Below are 24,804 nucleotides of genomic sequence, written 5' to 3'. Positions count from 1 at the left end.
ATATGGTATTTGTGGCTTTATTATTGGCTCAGAGCTGCCCCACCCACCCAATGCAGAGTTTCCCTATAGCCAAAGCTGTTTTTATTTAAATACAGTGAGAAATCCAATGTCTGGAACACATGACTCCTGAGACCCGCGGCCTCCCAAGGCCAAAGATTTGTTAGTCGTGTTTATATGATGGGAAGTTTGTTCCACAGAGACCTCGAAATAGCGGCACTGATACCATCAAGGTCCCCTGCATTCATTTGCCTGACTATTAAAGCAAACTGATTGTATAAATATATACATTTATTTGTGTATATTACGTGGGATAATCTACCCCCAGCTGTAAATGATAAGGATATCAGAAGTAACTGAGGGGTTCTGTGCCCATATAAAGGCACAAGGCTGCAGGCTGAGTAATACAGGGAACTCTGAGTATCACTCATGTATTATAAGGGATAATGTACCCCCTACTGTAAATGATAAGGATATTAGCAGTCACTGAGGGGTTCTGTGCCCCCCATATAAAGGCACAAGGCTGCAGGCTGAGTTATACAGGGAACTCTGAGTATCACTCATGTATTATAAGGGATAATGTACCCCCTACTGTAAATGATAAGGATATTAGCAGTCACTGAGGGGTTCTGTGCCCCCCATATAAAGGCACAAGGCTGCAGGCTGAGTTATACAGGGAACTCTGAGTATCACTCATGTATTATAAGGGATAATGTACCCCCTACTGTAAATGATAAGGATATTAGCAGTCACTGAGGGGTTCTGTGCCCCCCATATAAAGGCACAAGGCTGCAGGCTGAGTTATACAGGGAACTCTGAGTATCACTCATGTATTATAAGGGATAATGTACCCCCTACTGTAAATGATAAGGATATTAGCAGTCACTGAGGGGTTCTGTGCCCCCCATATAAAGGCACAAGGCTGCAGGCTGAGTTATACAGGGAACTCTGAGTATCACTCATGTATTATAAGGGATAATGTACCCCCTACTGTAAATGATAAGGATAGCCATGAATGAACAGGAGAAAGTCCTTTTCTATTTTCCATTCACTTCCCTCTCATATTCGTATCCGTAATACAAATCCTAAAATATCCACAAGTGACCATTTTCTGTTTTGTTTCATACTGATGTCAAAGGCCCAGTGACCAAGAATACAGTCTAGAACCTCATTCTGTGTTGGAATTATTTAACTTATTTACAGGGTCAGACTGGGGGGTATGTGGCTCCCCCGAGAGTATGTTCTTTAGTCTTACTATAGGTGTGTTGGGGGCCCCCCGGCCCAGTCCTGCTTATTTATACACACATATAACTCTATGACGGCAGTATGGCAGTACCCCTATAGTCTCATGTACATTTGAGGCAGTACAGCAGCCAATAGCATAATATTACCCTTGGTCTCGGGATTTTGTGCCCTTTAAACAAGGGTAACTGTACGTTATTATATAATGTGCAAATAATAAATCAAAAAGAAGTGCAAGCTCCTCTAGCACAGCCCCCCCCCCCTCACATTTCTATGTTGGTAGCAGAGTAAGGCGAGAAAAAGCAAGGGGAGGGGTAAATCTATTTTATTTGCCCAATTACACGCACAATGTTGTTGTGGTTCCGAAACCCAGAACTGGATCTACTCATCTGGGATGTAACAGGGAGTCAGGTTCTGAATGGTCTTGGGCTTCACAGTCTCTGTGCTGCAGAAATGGTACCTGAAAGGGAAAAAATGGTCAAACGGACCCATAGCAGTTTGGGTTGGAACCGGTGTGCGTGGGCGGAGCCACCATCAGAAACGGATAAAGTAAGGATAAGGGATCCCAGTCCGGCCCGGGCACTGTATATAAAGTAAGGATAAGGGATCCCAGTCCGGCCCAGGTACTGTATATAAAGTAAGGATAAGGGATCCCAGTCTGGGCCCGGGCACTGTATATAAAGTAAGGATAAGGGATCCCAGTCCGGCCCGGGCGCTGTATATAAAGTAAGGATAAGGGATCCCAGTCTGGGCCCGGGTACTGTATATAAAGTAAAGATAAGGGAACCCAGTCCGGCCCGGGCACTGTATATAAAGTAAGGATAAGGGATCCCAGTCCGGCCCGGGCACTGTATATAAAGTAAGGATAAGGGATCCCAGTCTGGGCCCGGGTACTGTATATAAAGTAAAGATAAGGGAACCCAGTCCGGCCCGGGCACTGTATATAAAGTAAGGATAAGGGATCCCAGTCCGGCCCGGGCGCTGTATATAAAGTAAGGATAAGTGATCCCAGTCCGGCCCGGGCGCTGTATATAAAGTAAGGATAAGGGATCCCAGTCCGGGCCCGGGCACTGTATATAAAGTAAGGATAAGGGATCCCAGTCCGGCCCGGGCACTGTATATAAAGTAAGGATAAGGGATCCCAGTCCGGGCCCGGGCACTGTATATAAAGTAAGGATAAGGGATCCCAGTCCGGCCCGGGCACTGTATATAAAGTAAGGATAAGGGATACCAGTCTGGGCCCGGGCACTGTATATAAAGTAAGGATAAGGGATCCCAGTCCGGGCCCGGGCCCTGTATATAAAGTAAGGATAAGGGATCCCAGTCTGGGCCCGGGCACTGTATATAAAGTAAGGATAAGGGATCACGGCCCCGGGCCCTGTATATAAAGTAAGGATAAGGGATCCCACTCCGGCCCGGGCACTGTATATAAAGTAAGGATAAGGGATCCCAGTCCGGGCCCGGGCACTGTATATAAAGTAAGGATAAGGGATCCCAGTCCGGCCCGGGCACTGTATATAAAGTAAGGATAAGGGATCCCAGTCCGGGCCCGGGCACTGTATATAAAGTAAGGATAAGGGATCCCAGTCCGGCCCGGGCACTGTATATAAAGTAAGGATAAGGGATCCCAGTCTGGGCCCGGGCACTGTATATAAAGTAAGGATAAGGGATCCCAGTCCGGGCCCGGGCCCTGTATATAAAGTAAGGATAAGGGATCCCAGTCCGGCCCGGGCACTGTATATAAAGTAAGGATAAGGGATCCCAGTCTGGGCCCGGGCACTGTATATAAAGTAAGGATAAGGGATCACGGCCCCGGGCACTGTATATAAAGTAAGGATAAGGGATCCCACTCCGGCCCGGGCACTGTATATAAAGTAAGGATAAGGGATCCCAGTCTGGGCCCGGGCACTGTATATAAAGTAAGGATAAGGGATCCCAGTCTGTACATAACATACAGTACGGGGGGGGGGGGCAGAATACGTACGTCTGTCCGTCCTTCCCATACTGCACGGTTACAGTGTCGGCGCCGACTGTGCCCGGAATGAGGTCGATGAGGCTCTTTTTCCAGGTGAAACTCGCGGTTGTGAGGGGCCCGACGTCGGATTCGGTATCAATGAAGGCTGAGTAGGTGCCTCCGGGCTTAATGAACCCACTGGGGACACAGGAAATAATATATTATATTTGTATATTTAGCTTTTATATTTGGGGATTGGGTCCGGGCCAGGGGAGCCCTTTAGGGCCGGAGCTTACCGGGTTTTTCCACACAGATCTGCCACTTACAGCAGATACTGGCACTGATAGTGGGGTATTTGTGCCCCCAGCTGACACCCAGGCTCTCCCTGTAAGTAAATATGTACCCACCTCGCAATCTCCTGCTGTTTCGAGTTCCCCCGAATCCCATGCAGAGACACCTGGATCGATCCCAGGAACCCCGTGCCGGTGGTTCTGACAGTTACCCTGTATCTCCATCCTGTAGGAATAGACACAGATTGGCACTTCATTGGCAACTATAGAAAATCGAATATATTGGAACCGCACTTATATTTAAACCAATAATTGATATTTAGAGCCGGTGTAGCCTTTGCAGCTTGCAAATGGGGGTCACTGACCCCGGCAGCCAAACCCTATTGCTCTGTGAGGCTCCAGTTTTATTGTTATTGTTACTTTTTATTCCTTATCTTCCTATTCAGCCCCTCTCCTATTCATTTATCAGTCTCTCATTCAAACCGCTCCCTGGTTGCTAAGGTACGTTGGACCCTAACAACCAGATAGATGTTATAACTTCAAACTGGAGAGCTGCTGAACAATTATTAAAATAATTAAAAAAAAACGACAAATACTTAAAAATGAAGACCAATTGCAAATTGTCTTGGAATTTTACTCTCATAGCTCAAAGGTGAATAACCAATTTAAAGGGGAAGTACATACAACAAAAGATGTCTCTCAGGCTCTGTCTGATCACAGCTCTTGTCCAAAATAAATTACAGACACAAAGCCTGAAAGCAAATATTGGGGTGTACTTGGAACATGGCACAGGAGCTTACTCTCTATCCCCTCTCTCTCTGACACATGCAAGCTGTATGGCAACACACAGGAGCTCCTTGGGTGCCCAGGACTAATTCCCTCCTGGTAATGTATTCGCTGGGGTCACTGTCCCACTAACCACCTTACCGGGGGCCAAAGTTGCCCTTACCAGGGCTGCAAATAACGGCAGAAAGAAGAGGCATCTGCCTAGGACAATGAGGGGGCTTCTGCCTATCTCTAATCTGCACTACCTTGTAATTGCCCCCACCACTTGTAGTTGCCCATGGGCCCCATGTCAAGTTGTCCGTGGGCCCCATCTCAAATTGCCCGTGGGCCCCATGTCAAGTAGCCCGTGGGCCCCATCTCAAGTTGCCTGTGGGCCCCATCTCAAGTTGCCCGTGGGCCCCATGTCAAGTTGTCCGTGGGCCCCATCTCAAATTGCCCATGGGCCCCATCTCAAGTTGCCCGTGGGCCCCATCTCAAGTTGCCCAGGTACCCCATCTCACGTTGCCCGTGGGCCCCATCTCAAATTGCCTGTGGGGCCCATCTGAAGTTGCCCGTGGGCCCCATGTCAAGTTGCCAGTGGGCCCCATGTCAAGTTGTCCATGGGCCCCATGTCAAGTTGTCCGTGGGCCCCATGTCAAGTTGTCCGTGGGCCCCATGTCAAGTTGTCCGTGGGCCCCATCTCAAATTGCCCGTGGGCCCCATGTCAAGTTGCCCAGGTACCCCATCTCACATTGCCCGTGGGCCCCATCTCAAATTGCCCGTGGGCCCCATCTCAAATTGCCCATGGGCCCCATCTCAAATTGCCCGTGGGGCCAATCTCAAGTTGCCCGTGGGCCCCATCTCAAGTTGCCTGAGGGCCCCATCTCAAGTTGCCCGTGGGCCCCATCTCATGTTGCCTGAGGGCCCCATCTCAAGTTGCCCGTGGGCCCCATCTCAAGTTGCCTAAGGGCCCTATCTCAAGTTGCCCGGGGGGCCCATCTCAAGTTGCCTGTGGGCCCCATCTTAAGTTGCCTGTGGGCCCCATCTCAAGTTGCCCGGGACAAATAAAAGTTCTGACTTACGTGCAAAGGGCTCGGAATTCCCAGTATTCAGGAAGAAGGATAAATTGCCCGATGTGGGTCCCAAAAACTCTTCTGCGTAGTGCCCCATTAATGGGCAGCCCCCACTGGGGCAAGGGAATCCTGTACCCTGGGGTAGAATTAACAGGCTTTAATGGTACAGGGCAAAGAACTCAGCATGCAGGGCTATTCTTGGGGGTGATGGGGCCGAGGCACAAACACTCTGTGTATGGGGGGGTCTTTTATTTATAGTCCAACAGTGACTGCCAATATCCTTATCATTTACAGTAGGGGGTACATTATCCCTTATAATACATGAGTGATACTCAGAGTTCCCTGTATAACTCAGCCTGCAGCCTTGTGCCTTTATATGGGCACAGAACCCCTCAGTGACTGCTAATATCCTTATCATTTACAGTAGGGGGTACATTATCCCTTATAATACATGAGTGATACTCAGAGTTCCCTGTATAACTCAGCCTGCAGCCTTGTGCCTTTATATGGGCACAGAACCCCTCAGTGACTGCTAATATCCTTATCATTTACAGTAGGGGGTACATTATGCCTTATAATACATGAGTGATACTCAGAGTTCCCTGTATAACTCAGCCTGCAGCCTTGTGCCTTTATATGGGGGGCACAGAACCCCTCAGTGACTGCTAATATCCTTATCATTTACAGTAGGGGGTACATTATGCCTTATAATACATGAGTGATACTCAGAGTTCCCTGTATAACTCAGCCTGCAGCCTTGTGCCTTTATATGGGGGGGCACAGAACCCCTCAGTGACTGCTAATATCCTTATCATTTACAGTAGGGGGTACATTATCCCTTATAATACATGAGTGATACTCAGAGTTCCCTGTATAACTCAGCCTGCAGCCTGGTGCCTTTATATGGGCACAGAACCCCTCAGTGACTGCTAATATCCTTATCATTTACAGTAGGGGTACATTATGCCTTATAATACATGAGTGATACTCAGAGTTCCCTGTATAACTCAGCCTGCAGCCTTGTGCCTTTATATGGGGGGCACAGAACCCCTCAGTGACTGCTAATATCCTTATCATTTACAGTAGGGGGTACATTATCCCTTATAATACATGAGTGATACTCAGAGTTCCCTGTATAACTCAGCCTGCAGCCTTGTGCCTTTATATGGGGGGCACAGAACCCCTCAGTGACTGCTAATATCCTTATCATTTACAGTAGGGGGTACATTATGCCTTATAATACATGAGTGATACTCAGAGTTCCCTGTATAACTCAGCCTGCAGCCTTGTGCCTTTATATGGGGGGCACAGAACCCCTCAGTGACTGCTAATATCCTTATCATTTACAGTAGGGGGTACATTATCCCTTATAATACATGAGTGATGATACCAATATACCCCAGGGGAAAGTTATAAATAATTTACCTTTTTAAACGTCTTATAATCAGAGCTGGGAAATGCAACGAAGGCATCAGGAGTCAGAATACTTTCCGTATAGAATTTATAGCTACGAATATGGCTGCAGAAAATTATTTCTTTTGATCCTGTGAAGCAGAGTAGAGAGAATTAAATCAGGGGTTAAAGCAAATGTTAAAGGAACAGTAACACCAAAAAATACAGCGGGGTATTTATATAAACTATAGTAGGGTTTCTGTAGCAAACACCCCAGCTGTACCAGTGCAGGAATGGCTGCCCCCGGGGCTACACAGCGGGGTATTTATATAAACTATAGTAGGGTTTCTGTAGCAAACACCCCAGCTGTACCAGTGCAGGAATGGCTGCCCCCGGGGCTACACAGCGGGGTATTTATATAAACTATAGTAGGGTTTCTGTAGCAAACACCCCAGCTGTACCGGTGCAGGAATGGCTGCCCCCGGGGCTACACAGCGGGGTATTTATATAAACTATAGTAGGGTTTCTGTAGCAAACACCCCAGCTGTACCGGTGCAGGAATGGCTGCCCCCGGGGCTACACAGCGGGGTATTTATATAAACTATAGTAGGGTTTCTGTAGCAAACACCCCAGCTGTACCAGTGCAGGAACGGCTGCCCCCGGGGCTACACAGCGGGGTATTTATATAAACTATAGTAGGGTTTCTGTAGCAAACACCCCAGCTGTACCAGTGCAGGAATGGCTGCCCCCGGGGCTACACAGCGGGGTATTTATATAAACTATAGTAGGGTTTCTGTAGCAAACACCCCAGCTGTACCGGTGCAGGAATGGCTGCCCCCGGGGCTACACAGCGGGGTATTTATATAAACTATAGTAGGGTTTCTGTAGCAAACACCCCAGCTGTACCAGTGCAGGAATGGCTGCCCCCGGGGCTACACAGCGGGGTATTTATATAAACTATAGTAGGGTTTCTGTAGCAAACACCCCAGCTGTACCAGTGCAGGAACGGCTGCCCCCGGGGCTACACAGCGGGGTATTTATATAAACTATAGTAGGGTTTCTGTAGCAAACACCCCAGCTGTACCAGTGCAGGAATGGCTGCCCCCGGGGCTACACAGCGGGGTATTTATATAAACTATAGTAGGGTTTCTGTAGCAAACACCCCAGCTGTACCAGTGCAGGAACGGCTGCCCCCGGGGCTACACAGCGGGGTATTTATATAAACTATAGTAGGGTTTCTGTAGCAAACACCCCAGCTGTACCGGTGCAGGAATGGCTGCCCCCGGGGCTACACAGCGGGGGTATTTATATAAACTATAGTAGGGTTTCTGTAGCAAACACCCCAGCTGTACCAGTGCAGGAATGGCTGCCCCCGGGGCTACACAGCGGGGGTATTTATATAAACTATAGTAGGGTTTCTGTAGCAAACACCCCAGCTGTACCGGTGCAGGAACGGCTGCCCCCAGGGCTACACAGCGGGGTATTTATATAAACTATAGTAGGGTTTCTGTAGCAAACACCCCAGCTGTACCAGTGCAGGAATGGCTGCCCCGGGGCTACACAGCGGGGTATTTATATAAACTATAGTAGGGTTTCTGTAGCAAACACCCCAGCTGTACCAGTGCAGGAATGGCTGCCCCTGGGGCTACACAGCGGGGTATTTATATAAACTATAGTAGGGTTTCTGTAGCAAACACCCCAGCTGTACCAGTGCAGGAATGGCTGCCCCCGGGGCTACACAGCGGGGTATTTATATAAACTATAGTAGGGTTTCTGTAGCAAACACCCCAGCTGTACCAGTGCAGGAATGGCTGCCCCCGGGGCTACACAGCGGGGTATTTATATAAACTATAGTAGGGTTTCTGTAGCAAACACCCCAGCTGTACCGGTGCAGGAATGGCTGCCCCCGGGGCTACACAGCGGGGTATTTATATAAACTATAGTAGGGTTACATTATTCGGTGTTACTGTTCCTTTAATGCGAATTTGCAAAGAAAAATAACTTCTTTTTTTGCTGATTTTAGTTTCCCTTCAGTTCTGCTTTTACCTTTGAAAATCCGATAATTATCTAAGTATTTCAAGGTGGGGCTCTTCTTGCACCCCGGCATATTCTTTCCTCCATTGGGATAGAAGTCCAGGTGGCCAACAGATTGGCCAATGCCGAACCCTGCAAAGTACGGCTACAGCTTTAAGTTGTTCTAGTCAGAAAAAAAAAATAACTTTTTGGTCATGTGATCCCCAGAATATGGGCAGTACCAGTCAGTGGGAAGATGGCCGATGCGTCCGTATGAATGACATCTACCAGTTGTGCATCTGATTGGTCGAGTCTGACCTCAGGGGGCGTATTCTGAAAGAAAGGTCCGGCTGGATCCAGACCTGGGGGGCAAATAAGTTCTGGTCAGTAATCAGTTGGGTCAGGCACGTGGATTCGCCCGAATCTGAAACCTATTCATTAAGCCGAATCCGGAACCGAATCCTGGATTTGTTGCACCCCCAGCAATTCTACATCGTTTTTTAAAAAAATATTTCTAATATAAAGTTATAGAAATGGGGCTCATTTATCAACACTGGGCAAATTTGCCCATGGGCAGTATCCCATAGCAACCATAGTCAACCAGCTGCAGGTAGAACAATAAACGCAACAGTATGATTGGTTGCCATAGGTTACTGCCCAGTGTTGATAAATGGATCTTATGTAACATATATGCCTATAGGGTTGTACATACCCTATACATTTACATTCTGGATTCCAGGTCACATGATGAATCTTGTTGGATTTCACCGTATTTACTTTTCCCTACCTGTGATTCGCGCAATTCCAGGCGTTCTCTTCCCCGCTTCCCCCGCAGCGTGAGATCCCAGACTGTGACCAATCACGTGCACGTTAGCCGCGGAGTAGCCATACTGATTCTGGGGGGGGGAATATCAGGTTTAACTCTCCAAAAAATCTAAAACATACCGGCCTGGCGCTTCTTAGCTCCACGCATTTCATGCCCCTCTGGCAGATAGGAAATATCCCATTATATATAATGACGAGCGAATCTGACGCATTTCGCTTTGCCAAAAAATTCACGAAACTGCTGAAAAATTCGTGCAATGGCTACAAATTTTACAAACAACCGTCCGTGAGTTTTTTTTATGCTACTGCAAATTTTTTGACGCAACCGCAACTTTTTTGATGCAACTGTGATTTTTTTTGATCTCATCGAATTTTTGTTCCCGACCGTTTCGCGGAAAAATTTGCCAATGGCGAAATTCGGAATTTCGTGGCGAATCCACATCTGGCGGAAAATGTTGCTAATCGCTAATTATAAAGTGCGAAGGTGGGGTACAGGGTCGGACTGGGGGGTGCACAGACCACCGGGGCTCCCGCCCAAGGGGCCCTGCAGGTGCCCCCGCCCGGCCTCGTCCCCTGACCCCCCCGCAGGGGCCCCCTAACCCCCCTCGCAGGGCCTCCCACCCGACGTCCTCCCCTAAGCGCGTAAATTTAACCTATCAGGGGAGGAGCAGTTGGGCAGGGGGGGCCGGCAAGGGGCGGGTCCCACCGGGATTTTTCCCGGTGTCCCGGCGGCCCAGTCCGACCCTGGTGGGGTAAGACAGATTTAGGGGGTACCTACCGACAGGAACTGGATAAAATGGGCCACCTCGGCCCCCACCACGCGCACGTTGTTTGCCGCTTGCGAATAAAGAGCGTAGGCCCCCCCGGTCCAATCCACGCAGAAACAGTTCACGTCTTCCACTTTCAGCAACGTCTGGGGGGGGGAACAAACATTAAACCATTTTTGGCTCATAGCCCCCCACTAATAAAATAATAATCCCATAAATATATATAGTGGAACGCACGGCGCACATGTGGGTCAGCCACCTATCGTATCCGTGTTCGATGAATCCGTGGATAATGAAACGCGTTTTCCTGGAGGCTTTAAAATTGGAGGTGGAAATGGCGCCGGGGGTTAAAGCCCTGATCTCCTGTAACACACAGAGTAACGTGATCAGATATTGGGCGCAAATCGGCCGGCATGCCACTCCCATAGGGTGTCCCGCCCCCTTACAGATCCGCGTGGGGCTCATTTATAAACACACATTTGCTCCTGGGCAGTAACCACTTTGCTTTTTTGAGCTGCAAGTAGAACAATAAAATCAAACATCTGATTGGTTGCTATGGGTAACTGCCCAGGAGTAAATTTGCCCAATGTTTATAAATAAGCCCCATTTTATATTTTATATGGGACAGGTTTTCAGCCTGTAGGGGGCGTAGGGCAGGGCTGCCACTTGTTTATCTTTATATCTGGGTACAATGCAGAGAATGCTATTCTGAGACAATTTGCAATTGGTCTTCATTTTTTTTTAATTTGAATTATTTAGCTTTTTGTTTAGTAGCTCTCCAGTTTGGAATTTTAGCAGCTATCTGGTTGCTAGGGCCCAATTTAACCTAGTAACCAAGCAGTGGTTTAAAAGAGAGACAGCAATATGAATAGGGGAGGGGCTAAATAGGAAGATAAGGAATAAAAAGTAACAATAACAATAAAACTGGAGCCTCACAGAGCAATAGGGTTTGGCTGCCGGGGTCAGTGACCCCCATTTGAAAGCTGCAAAGAAGAAGGCAAATATATAAAAAACTATAATAAATAAATAATGAAGACCAATTGAAAAGTTGCTAGGAATAGGTCATTCTATAACATACTAAATGTTAACCTTAAGGTGAATCTCCCCTTTATTTAATAACAGGCAAGAGAACGTACCTGGAACGTATCCGGATTCTCCTTGGTGAATAGAAGGAAGCGAGTATTAATGTGTTCCGGGGAGTCCGGCAACCGTGCAATTGGTCTCTGTACGGTGCCCCCCCATGGGGCCTCATCGGGGAAGCAGCCAATCCTCTCGTAGCAAACCTGCCCCCCTGGGAGTGAGCAGAGGCCCAAATGATAAGTGAATAGGAGACTAAAGGGCACAATGGCCGCTCCGTCCTGTCTGACCCGTTCCCCAGGCACTAACACAGGTCAAAGGGACATAGGCCAGCAAACCAGGCTGTCCGGGTCAGAACCAGACAGGCAGTGACCCAATATATGAAGTTCTGTAGAGGGGGGGGTCCTCTAAAGGCGGCCTTCATATTCCATATCCATTTGTTCAGCAGCTCTCCAGCTAACTGGTTACTAGGGTCTTGTCTACCTTAGCAACCAGGCAGTAGTTTGAATGAGAGACTGGTATATGAATAGGGGAGGGGCTCAATAGAAAGATAAGGAATAAAAAGTATCAATAACAATAAAACTGGAGCCTCACAGAGCAATAGGGTTTGGCTGCCGGGGTCACTGACCCCCATTTGAAAGCTGCAAAGAGTCAGAAGAGGAAAGAAGTAAATTAAAAACAATAAAAATTAAACAATGAAGACCAATTGCAAAGTTATTGGATATAGGGCAGTCTAAAACACACTAAAAATTACCTTTAAGGTGAATTTTGAAATTTGAATTTTGAAATTTGGATTTTCAAGACTTTTTTTTCCATCATTTTAGTAAATAGGGTGAGTTTTTCCAATTCAAGTTTCTTCAGAAATTCGCAAGTGACTAAAATTCTGTTCATTTTCTCGTGATTGAATAAATAAAAATCTATCACCCCCAGTTGTATCTGTGCAGGAGATGGGTCCTTACCTTGAACGAATCCTGACGTGAGCAGAATTAACCCCAAAATCTCCAACATCTAAAAATATAACCAAAAAAAGTGCTTTTTTTGAACAAATTTGGACCCCAAAACAACATTTAGCCAAATAAGCTCCAACAGCTGACAGATATCAAATGTGCCAAAGTGGCACTTTACTTACTGTGCCAATGGGAAAGGGACTTACCCTGCTGCCGGTCTCAGTACATTCTGCCTATCTGCCCCTTAGTAACTGCCCCATAGTCAGGCTGCTGGGCGGGGAAAGGTCTCTCTCGTTACAGTAATATTAGTAATAACCTGGGATTTGCATGTGAATGGGCCGCACTGCTCACTCTCTTATGTCTGCTGTTATACAGGATAGGCAGGAACTGTGTTATGGTCTTTGTACAGGCTATGAGCAAACTTAGGGGGCTGTTCCTGCTGAATTGTGCTTAGTACAGGGGAATCCCTATGTGCCATAGTTTTATGGTATCTCTCTGTACAGGCTATGGGCAAACTTAGGGGGCTGTTCCTGCTGAATTGTGCTTAGTACAGGGGAATCCCTATGTGCCATAGTTTTATGGTATCTCTCTGTACAGGCTATGGGCAAACTTAGGGGGCTGTTCCTGCTGAATTGTGCTTAGTACAGGGAATCCCTATGTGCCATAGTTTTATGGTATCTCTCTGTACAGGCTATGGGCAAACTTAGGGGGCTGTTCCTGCTGAATTGTGCTTAGTACAGGGGAATCCCTATGTGCCATAGTTTTATGGTATCTCTCTGTACAGTCTATGAGCAAACTTAGGGGGCTGTTCCTGCTGAATTGTGCTTAGTACAGGGGAATCCCTATGTGCCATAGTTTTATGGTATCTCTCTGTACAGGCTATGAGCAAACTTAGGGGGCTGTTCCTGCTGAATTGTGCTTAGTACAGGGGAATCCCTATGTGCCATAGTTGTATGGTATCTCTCTGTACAGGCTATGAGCTAACTTAGGGGGGCTGTTCCTGCTGAATTGTGCTTAGTACAGGGAATTACCTATGCTGCCATAGTTTTATGGTATCTCTCTGTACAGGCTATGAGCTAAACTTAGGGGGCTGTTCCTGCTGAATTGTGCTTAGTACAGGGGAATCCCTATGTACCATAGTTTTATGGTATCTCTCTGTACAGGCTATGAGCAAACTTAGGGGGCTGTTCCTGCTGAATTGTGCTTAGTACAGGGGAATCCCTATGTGCCATAGTTTTATGGTATCTCTCTGTACAGGCTATGAGCGTCAGTAAGATGGCACATAGTTGCAGCAATTGAAGAGTTAAAGCCAAGGGGCAGTTAAGCAGGACCCTGCGCTGTATGAATGCAGAATAACAGGATACTTTGTGCTTCAGTCCTGTTTGGCCACTTAACATTTTTTTGTTAAAATTTGTGCTTTTGCTGCTGTCGGAGGGTAAAGGTTTCCGAGTCCCCGGCCAACACCAGATTGGTCACTTTGCCCCGAGGCCACACCCCCCATGTATTTAACTCACATACGGGGCCCCGGCGGCAGGACACGCTATAGGTTTCTGCAGGTCCCCATTGCCCTGTATGTGGGCAGAGTCTCAGTGCGGCCCCTACATTAGTGCCCCCCCAGGCATTGAGTTAGCCGGCTAAACTGGTCCCAGGGTCAGACTGGGGTGTGAGAGCCGCACTGAAGCTGCTACCCCAGGGGCCCCCACACCCCCTCAGGTGCCCCTGATTGGCCACTCACCCAACCCTCCTGCTCACCTTGCTTTCCCACCAACTCGCCTCTCCCCCCCCCCGGCGTGTACCCCCCCGGCAGTGATTGGGGAAGGGAGGGCAGTTGGGGCACCTCCCAACATTTGAAAAATGAAAAGAGGGACAAAAAGATTTGGCACGCGCAGCAATTTTCGACCACGCCCCCTTTTGTGGCCACACCCCAATTACCACACCCCATTTAAAAAAAAATACCCCTTTTATATAGATCAAATGGCGGGAGCAGACGAAAATGTGCTATTCCCTCATACTGAACGACCTAAGGAAAACAATATAGCAACTCCTACATATAAATACAAATATAGAGAGAAGGCAGTCAGTTATAAGTGAGTTATAACTATGTACCAGTTTTGCCCCCCCATACACAGTACCCCCATACACAGTAGCCCCCCATACACAGTAGCCCCCAATACACAGTAGCCCCCCCATACACAGTAGCCTCCCATACACAGTATCCTCCAATAACACAGGTAAGCCCCCCAACACGGCCCCATAACACAGTAAGCCCCTATACACAGTAGCCCACAATACCACAGTAGCCACCCCCATTACACAGTAGCCCCCCCTATACACAGTAGCCCCCCGCCTATACACAGTAGCCCTATACACAGTAGCCCCTATACACAGTACTCCCCCAATACACAGGTAGCCCCCCCCTATACCACAGTAAGCCCTGATACACAGTAGCCCCTCTATATCACAGTAGCCCCCAATACCAGTACCCCCCGCCACGCCTCCGCATGCGTGATAGCCACCACGTTAGCACTACCGTCGCGCGGACACCGAACCGACTGCGCTCCGACTAATCAATAACGCAGTCCGGACGGCCCACACAGCGCCCGCTGACCGGTGACAACCCAGGCACCAGCTGACAGCGAGACGTGCCAGGGATCTCCCATCGCTGCCGCGGCATCCCTCTGCGTTCTGTTACCTTACTCGGCGAAAGTGCACCGACATTCCGACACGCGCCGTTGCCCCCCATCGACTCCGCCGTAGATGAGGCCTCTCCTAAACCAACGCGCGACGCGCTTCACCCTTCCATTCTACTGTCATGTCACCTCCCACTCATTCACTCAGAGTCGACACATGAACTAAAATCACACACATCTAACCGCCGAGAGACGATACGTATGACTGAATTCGAATTAGCTAACGGTGACTCACATCGCCCTACCAAGTTACGACATACCGCACGGCCTCACGTCATCACTGATCCTCAAGATACAGACGCAATCATCCCCCAGAGCGAGAAGTATCAGTTAAGTCCTTGTCATTACTGATCGTGGCCGCGTAGTGCCTTACGTCATCCAGTCACACTATCCAGAACAATCGCATAGCATATCCCTACGTATAGCGGTTATTGACTCCCTCGACACGACACGGCCTCGAGATGCGTCTCCCGCGACCTCTCCCCGCAATAAGTGGCGGATATCCTGCCGCTCAAGCGAAGAAGTTCATTCAGTCGATCGCTGGCCCTCGCTGACCCGAGACTCAGAAGACTACCCTCACGCAACCGACCATAGACCCGTCCCTTGTGACTACACGAACACCCACTAAAAAGCCACGCAGACGACGCTAACGGGGCAAAAAACCGGGCCGAACATCAGGCAGCAGACAACGATGCACGAAACACCGCGACCGCGATTACACAGTTAGCCCCCCTATACACAAGTAGCCCCTTTATACTACAGTAGCCCCTATACACAGTACCCTCCAATACACAGTAGCCTCCCCATACACAGTAAGGCCCCCCAATACACAGTAGCCCCCCATACACAGGTAGCCCCCCAATTACACAGTAGCCCCCAATACACAGTAAGTCTCCCAATACCACAGTAGCCCCCCAACACAGTAGCCCCCCCATTACACAGTAGCCCCCCATACACAGTAGCCCCCAAATACACAGTAAGCCCCCCAATACACAGTAGCCCCCAATACACAGATAGTCTCTCAATACACAGTAGCCCCCCAATACACAGTAGCCCCCCATACACAGTAGCCCCCCAATACACAGTAGCCCCCTAATACACAGTAGTCTCCCAATTACCACAGTAGCCCCCCTCACTACACAGTATAGCCCCCCCATTACCACAGTAGCCCCTCACTTTACACAGGTAGCCCCCCCATACACAGTAGCCCCCCAATACACAGATAGCCCCCCATACACAGGTAGCCCCCCATACACAGTATGGCCCCCCCAATACCAACAGTAGTCTCCGCATACACACGTACCCCCCATGACACAGTCTGTGCGCCCCAACACAGTAAGCCCCCCATACACAGTAGCCACCCCCCAATTACACCAGTAGCCCCATACACAGTATGTCTCCCCATACACCAGTTACCCCACTACACAGTAGCCCCCATACACAGTGCCCCCATACACAGTGCCCCCTATACACAGTCGCCAACCTATACACAGAGCCCCAACACAAGTAGTCTCCCATACACAGTAACCCCATTACACAGTTGCCCCATACACAGTGCCCCCTATTGAACACATGAGCCCACCTATTACACAGTAGCCGCCTATACCAGTAGCCCCCCATACACAGTAGCCCACCCATACACAGTAGCCCCGCCATACACCGTTAGCCCCCCCATACACAGCTTAGCCCCCAATTACACAGTAGCCCCCAATACACAGTAGTCTCCCAATACCAGTACCCCCCATACACAGTGCCCCCAACACAGTGCCCCCTTATACACAGTAGACCCCCTATACACAGTACCCCCCTATACACATAGTACCCCCACTATAATACACAGTAGCCACCCAATACACAGTGCCCCTAATACACAGTAGCCCCACAAGTACACAGAGCCCCTATACCACAGTAGCCCTATATACCACAGTAGCCCCCAATACACAGAGACCCCTATACACAGTAGGCCCCCTATACACAGTAGCTGCCCCCCGAATCCACCAGTAGTCCCCCTATACACAGTAGCCCCCCCATACACAGTAGCCCCCCAATAACACAGTCAGCCCCCACATACCACAGTACCCCCCCATACACCAGTGCCCCATATACACAGCTCTTAGCCCCCCATACACAGTATAGCCCCCATTACACAGTTAGTCCCCCCCCATCACAACAGTAGCCCCCCATTACACAGTAGCCCCCACTTACACAGTGCCCCCCAATACACAGTACCCCCAATACACATCCCCAATACACACGTAGTACCCCCAATACACCAGTCAGTCTCCCATACCAGTGGCCCCCTATACACAGTGCCCCCTCAACCCAATGGGGTTTGGCAGTCACAGAGGCTAAGCCCTTTTGGCACCCTGGGGTGAATCCTGCCTTCCTGATCGTGAATAACCTAGCCCCTGAGACGGTGAATACCTGCCCCTGAGGTGAATTACCTGCCCCTGGGGTGACATACCGTTCGCCCCTGAGAGTCGAATACCTCCCCTGGCGGTGAATACCTAAGCCCTGGGAGTCGAATACCTAGCACCCCTGAGGTGTGCAATACTGCCCCTGAGGTGACATACCTTGCCCCTGTTGTGACATACCTGCCCCTGGGTGTTGAATACCTGCCCCTCGCAGCGTGAATACCTGCCCCTAGAGGATGAATACCCTGCCACTGAGGTGAATACCTGCCCCTGGTTGTGAATACCTGCCCTTCTGGTTACTTTCACATGTTACCTCTCTCCTTTTGAACTTCTGACCGTGTACCCAAACCGGTTAGACTTAATTAGTAAACTTTTTCTATCACCCCTTTAGGAAATACATAGGAAATTAGGCTTGCACTGGTAATAAGCAATAAAATAATAAGAATATCCTAAAAAGTCACTATTACGTTTAATCGCCCTCCATCCAATGAATTTCAGTCTCAAACCAAAGAGACTTCAGACCCAGTAAAGCCTGACATCTATACGAGTGAATGCATGTAACAGTGTTATAAATATAATTGTAGCCCCACTTGTTAAAATGGTTGTGGTGGCACTACCTGTGGAGCACGATACCTTTGGCGCTACAGGAGTCCTGAGCCCCCGCTTACTAGGGGGTTTACAAGGATTCTCCCCTATTTCGGCGTGCCTCCACCCGGGATTAGTGTTGTGGAACTTATAAATCCACCCCCTGGGAACTTAAATAGCGTTGTTCATGCCCCTCTTGGACCCCAAGTACTCCTGGCAGATGTACCCCCCCTGGGGTTATTCCTTACCAGCTGCGTAGCTTGTCCTCTGGGCTGGATAGATCTCACCAACACGGTGGTATGAGTTAAAGCAGATTGAAATGGCCTTTATTTAGGCAGGAAACCTCTCCAGGAGCCGGCCATATATTTATACACACGTGCAGGGCATATACTCCTTACTTCTTCATTGAGAACCTTTCTGTGGCATACCCTACGGCGGTACCTCCCGACATATGCTCCCCTCTGGGTGCGTTCTCCCAGGTACTCACGCAGAGACACCTCTCTCATAGATTCCCCCGGTACTCCGCTAGGACGTTTACACATCCCAGGGACCCACCACCCCCCCACCCCACAAACAACAATTCAGGTACTCACATAAGGCACCCTCAGATCCGGCCTCCTGAACTAATGGGGACTTGTCCACCTACCTAGCCACATTTGTCCTGCCACTCCAGCAAGATGATATATGCTTGGGAGGTCTTAAACCTCGCTACACACTCCTGGAGGGGCCATGTCTGCCCCATTCTTAACTCTGGTGCTCCTACATGACACTCCTAGAACTGTCCTCTATATAGAAACTGCCTATCTATTACTTTGTGCCAGGAAGTGCAACTACCTGGTGCACCTTCTCTGGGGACGTAACAAAATGTCTGCCAGCAACATGGCCTGCATCCCACTTTATATATCCCCAGCAAACCCCATCTACGTAGAGTATCGACTTGTGCTGAGAATGACAGAGGGCATAAATCCCTGTTCACGTGACACAGGCACAATGCAACTAACTTAAGACCACTTGTTAGGTTGGTCAATTCCCCTCAAGGCCACCCTCTAGTGCCTGTCTAAGGAGAACCCATTCCTAGGGCGCCCCAAATCTTGGGGATCCCTACATTCTCCCCCTGCTTGAAAAAATCTGTCACCTCCTCCACCACATTGGCTGACACCCTCCCATCAACCCCACCCACCAATACCTTTAACACAATTACTCTTTACCCATATTGTTCCAACAATCACACATAAACGAGCCCTCTCCTGAGTCTGCCAAGCTGGTACAATGGGTTGCCTGCAAGGAAATAGTAAACACATAAAACCATATTTCAATCAATCATATCTCCACCTCTCTGAGGAGTACATGTCCCCAACAGCGTAATCAAGTCACCCCACTGAGGAAATCACCTCAACCACCCAACCATCCACCAATCGGAACCAGTGACAGCGGCACTACCCGACCCCACAAACACACCACGCACAATTGAGACTCTCACGTCCTCTTCACTTTAAGAGAAACATGAGCGACCCCTCCCTGCAGCGTCACCAACTTTGGGCCTGGCATCCTCCATTGGCCAACACAAAAAAGCTCCCCTCCCAGGGAGTCAAACAGAAGCATCCCTTGCTTCCCAACCAGCCCGGGTTGGCCCTGTGGTGTGGGTATTCCTTCTTCCCATCCCCCAACAGTCCCTTCTTGGGAGAACACAAGTCCCTCCTGAGGTGGACCCATTACAACACCCCACAACACTTGTAGCGCTCGCTCATACTTCCTTACTATCCACTCACTCAGCACTCCCATCTTACGCACGACCACCCATCCACTCACCCGCCCCATGAATCCACCCACAATAACGCACAACAGCCACTGATCAGGACAGCAGCAAACAAGGTACACAGTCCACCGCCCCGCCCACACAACTACATCAACCCCTACCCCCCTCCACCCGCCCACACTGCGAGTACGCACAGCAGAACTCACAATCAGCGCACTCACCGATACTCGCACACTAACACCTCCTCGCACGCAGAGTCTTCATGCCAGCGACAGTTACACTGCCCTGCTCAGCTTCCGGACTTGCCGACCCACATCAAGCGACACATTCACTCCTTGCATACGTTGACTTACCTATCGGACAAGACTGCCAGGGAGCTCACTCACTTGACTCTTGCTGAATGCGAAAATCGGAATTCCCCCAAGCCATGGCCGCACCCCGCCACCATCTAAACCGCACACACTATTCCGCACACCACTCTGGCCACGTCCACTTCTCAGCCCCTTGGCCACACCCTTCTAGATTTCCTATTGGCCACATGACCATCACGGGCGGCAATACAAATTAGGTACGGCGTTTCACACCTCTGGCACGCCTTACAATCGTCCATTGTCTGCGCCCCCAATCTCCTCGGACTCTACTTCGTGCTCCCCACCCAAAATCATCATCCACTCATGCAACATCCCAATCTCGGAACCAGGAGAAGGCCTAGTCCCTACTCAACCTCTGCTACCATCCATTACACCGCGCCCAACACATTCCCACAACCAGCTCTACGGCGAGCACATATAATCGGACGAACAGCACTAAACCCACACCACAAACGCCGCACTACACATCACGCCGTCCGAGCAGGCCCACAACATCTACAACCAACACAACACTAAACTCGACGGCTCGGAAAAGCACCAAAAGTTGCAAACAGGCGCCCGACACCCTCCTAAACTGGCCACAGATTCTCCTTAGGGCCCTGTCTGCAATAAACAAGTTCTCAATACGATCTCAGCAGTGCCTCCAAAATGTAGCCACACTTGCGCTTAAACATGTGTACACATGTTGTGGCACTACCTGCTTGGAGCACGATACTTTGCGCGCTAAGAGCCTGCCCCACCGCATTCACTATGGGCGTTAATACAAGGATTTCTTCCCTCCCTATTTGGCGCTTGCCTTTCCACCAACCCCAGCTCAACACACACACCCCCTCAACAACACATAACACAACCAAACAAATCTACCACATACTCCTCACACACTAAACCGACATCCCATCAACCAACCCCACACAACATTCAGACAACACATCTCATCCCACAACCACCGCTACCTACCACCCAACCCAAAACACCCAATGCCTAGCGTGAAGATTAAGTGTTCTGTCATGCGAACACCTCACACCTACTTAACACCCACTCCCAACACCATCACATCCACCTCTCACCGCTGCGACGCAAACTTATACATTAAGCCCGCGTCAATTGTTTATTCGACCCCTCTTGGGACCCACGTACTCCTGGCAGATGTACCCCACCCTGGGGTTATTCCTTACCAGCTGGTAGTGGTCCTCTGGGCTGGATAGATCTCACAACACGGTGGTATGAGTAAAGCAGATGAAATGGTTTATTAGGCAGAAACCTCTCCAGGAGCGGCATATCATTTATACACAGTGCAGGGCATATACTCCTTACTTCTCATTGAGGACCTTTTCCTGTTGGCATACCCTACGGTACTCCCGACATATTGCTCCCCTCTGCGTGCTCTCCCAGGTACTCACGGCAGAGACACTCTCTCATAGAGTTACTCCGCTAGGACGTTACACCCCAGGGACCCACACCGGTACTCACATAAGGCACCCTCAGATCCGGGCTCCTGGACTAATGGGGACCTTGTCCACCTACCTAGCCACTTGTGTCCCTGCACTCCAGCAGATGTAATGCTGGGAGGTCTTAACCTCGCTACCACTCCTGGAGGGGCCATGTCTGCCCATTCTAACCTCTGGTGTCCTACATGACACTCCTAGAATGTCCTCTTATATAGAAACTGCTATCTATTAACTGTGCCAGGAGTGCACACTACCTGTGCACTCTCTGGACTAACAAAATGTCTGCCAGCACATGGCTGCATCCCTTTATATATCCCAGCACCCCATCTAGTGGTTGCTGGTGAGAAATGCAGGGGAAACTCCCTTTCAGCAGAATAACATCTAGGACCACTTTTAGGGTGCCAATTCCCTAAGGCCACCCTCTAGTGCCTGTCTAAGGAGAAAACCCATCCTAGGCGGCCCCAAAATCTTGGGGATCCCTACATAATATACAAGGAATAATAAAGAGCCTTTCTCTTCATTTCTTCCCGTATCCATGGGATCTTGTCATTCTCTTCTTCTTCTTCTTCTTCTTCTTCTTTCATCCATTTCACTTACTGTATCCCCCCTCCTCTCTTTCTTGTATTTCCCTTCTATCTCATATTCTTTCCCCTTATTCATTTCGTTCTTCCCTCCTTTCCGTAAATATCTGCTCTCCTTTCTCTTTCGTTCTTCTCTTTCTCCCCAGTTTTTCCTTTCTTTCTGCCTTGCACAAACTCTCCCTTGTTCCTGTTTACCTTTATTTAAAGGGGAACTTCACCCAAACACAACTTGAGCTTTTTGAAAAGTAAACATAATTTCAAGCAACTTTGCAATATACTGTACATCAGCAGGGTCGGACTGGGCCACCGGGACATGGGGAAAATACCCGGTGGGCCCTGGACTCTGTTGCCGCTCCCCCAGCTGCTGGTGTCCTACCGACGCGTTTCACTTACACTACACTCACTCAGGGAGGACGTCGGAAAGGGGCCCATGCGGGGGAGGGGATTAGGGGGGCGCAGTAGGGGCCGCGTCTGGTGGGGGCACTTTAAGGGGTTCGGGGCCCTGGGGCGGCAGCCCCGGTCAGACCTGTACCCCCCAGTCTGACCCTGTACATCAATCATGATGTTTAATGTAATAATCTGGTTTGGAGCAGTTCCCTAAGCCCCACCCCCATTTCCCTACTGATCTGGTTGGCTACTTTGTGACTCAAATAAAATGGAACAGTAGTCGCCTGTCTTCAGCCTGCCTCCTCCCAATCCCACAATCCCCTGCTGCACACGTGATGTCAATAAGGAAAGGAACATCCCAGTGCAATGCATTGTGGGTTATGTAGTTCCTGCAGGCTGTCTGTAAGCTGGGGAGAAGTTGTTACAATTTGTAACATCAGTGTTTTAGTCCCTCCTCCCCTGCCAGGATTTCAAATGATGCAGAAAGAGAAGAACTGTGTTTGCAGCTGGATTTCAGCCTATAAATGGGATTTATTCCTACTGTTGGAAGGAGCAGGCTACTGTTCTACCCAGTCGGAGATGTGGGGCACATGATATGGGTTTGAGTCATTTGCTTTAGGTGCCGGTATAGTGATTCTCCAGTCACTGTATTGTGTGCTGTGATTGGACAGGAGGATACCACCCTGTAATTGGGCAGCCTTAGTAGCACTAAATTTGCCCCAAAGTATGGAGCCAAGGTGCCTAAAGTCCCAAAAGGGATCACATGGTCTTTCAGTTTTACAAAGAATTAAGGCACAAGAAATATTTTTTTATTCATTATATTCTATAACTGAGATTATTTGGTGGCCGAGTAACAAGACGTCAGGCTCTGAAGGTTGTTTGCTCTCACGGCGTCTTTCCCACAGAACTCGTATCTGAAAACCAAAATAATCGGTCACATCCTTGTACAACGGCGATAATATAATCACTACGGCAACTCGGTACAGCTATGGGATCCACTAACCTGTACTTGATCCCAACTAAGATATAATTACCCCTTATTGGGCAGAACAGCCCTATTGGGATTATCATGGTTAATGATTCCCTTTTCTCTGTAATAATAAAACAGTACCTGTACTTGATCCCAACTAAGATATAATTACCCCTTATTGGGGCAGAACAGCCCTATTGGGTTTATTTAATGGTTAAATGATTCCCTTTTCTCTGTAATAATAAAACAGTACCTGTACTTGATCCCAACTAAGATATAATTACCCCTTATTGGGGCAGAACAGCCCTATTGGGTTTATTTATGGTTAAATGATTCCCTTTTCTCTGTAATAATAATAAAACAGTACCTGTACTTGATCCCAACTAAGATATAATTACCCTTATTGGGGCAGAACAGCCCTATTGGGATTATTTCATGGTTAAATGATTCCCTTTTCTCTGTAATAATAAAACAGTACCTGTACTTGATCCCAACTAAGATATAATTACCCCTTATTGGGGCAGAACAGCCCTATTGGGTTTATTTCATGGTTAAATTATTCCCTTTTCTCTGTAATAATAAAACAGTACCTTTACTTGATCCCAACTAAGATAATTACCCCTTATTGGACAGAAGCCCTATTGGGTTATTTAATGGTTAAATGATTCCCTTTTCTCTGTAATAATAAAACAGTACCTGTACTTGATCCCAACTAAGATATAATTACCCCTTATTGGGGGCAGAACAGCCCTATTGGGTTTATTTAATGGTTAAATGATTCCCTTTTCTCTGTAATAATAAAACAGTACCTGTACTTGATCCCAACTAGATATAATTACCCCTTATTGGGCAGAACAGCCCTATTGGGTTTATTTCATGTTAAATGATTCCCTTTTCTCTGTAAATAATAAAACAGTACCTGTACTTGATCCCAACTAAGATATAATATTCCAGTCTCTTTCAAACCACTGCCTGGTTGCTAGGTTAAATTGGACCCTAGCAACAGATAGCTGCTGACATAGAATACTTACGTCTGTCCGTCTTTCCCGTATTGCACGGTTATCATCTCGGCGCCGACTGTGAATGGAATGAGGTTGATGAGACTCTTTTTTCCAGGTGAAACTCACACGGTTATGAGGGGCCCGACGTCGGCCTCGACATCAATGAAGGCTGAGTAGGTGCTTCCGGGTTTAATGAACCCACTGGGACACAGGAAATAGAAATGAGATTTATTTTAATTAGATTACACACCAAAATACA

The 24,804-nt window shown here is 48.7% G+C and overlaps 2 protein-coding genes across 5 annotated transcripts in view; both read right to left on the bottom strand.

The window, feature by feature from the left end:
* Positions 1 to 1,547: 1,547 nt before the first annotated feature.
* pnliprp2 (pancreatic lipase-related protein 2) lies at positions 1,548 to 12,687 on the bottom strand. Of its 3 annotated transcripts, none has more exons than XM_012954710.3 (13): positions 12,549 to 12,687; positions 12,355 to 12,403; positions 11,455 to 11,609; positions 10,556 to 10,681; positions 10,330 to 10,464; positions 9,514 to 9,622; positions 8,969 to 9,088; positions 8,760 to 8,879; positions 6,747 to 6,865; positions 5,331 to 5,457; positions 3,601 to 3,709; positions 3,224 to 3,391; positions 1,548 to 1,699 (listed from the first exon to the last, which is right to left on the bottom strand). In XM_012954710.3, exons 2-13 carry the CDS (start codon positions 12,401 to 12,403, stop codon positions 1,621 to 1,623), a joined length of 1,416 nt encoding a protein of 471 aa, XP_012810164.2. In that variant the 5' UTR covers positions 12,549 to 12,687; the 3' UTR covers positions 1,548 to 1,620.
* A 10,674-nt stretch (positions 12,688 to 23,361) lies between these two features.
* LOC394967 (pancreatic lipase) overlaps positions 23,362 to 24,804 on the bottom strand; it is a 25,126-nt gene continuing 23,683 nt past the window's right edge. Inside the window, exon 13 of one of the 2 annotated variants that reach the window (XM_031904950.1) lies at positions 23,362 to 23,488. In XM_031904950.1, coding sequence (XP_031760810.1) covers positions 23,410 to 23,488 — 79 coding nt within the window. In that variant the 3' untranslated portion in view covers positions 23,362 to 23,409. 2 annotated transcript variants of the gene reach the window in all.

The sequence above is a fragment of the Xenopus tropicalis genome, chromosome 7 (assembly GCF_000004195.4).
Source record: "Xenopus tropicalis strain Nigerian chromosome 7, UCB_Xtro_10.0, whole genome shotgun sequence".
NCBI classification, from domain to species: Eukaryota; Metazoa; Chordata; class Amphibia; order Anura; family Pipidae; genus Xenopus; species Xenopus tropicalis.
Note: the sequence above shows the minus strand (reverse complement) of the source record. Positions and strands in the feature narration are given on the sequence as shown.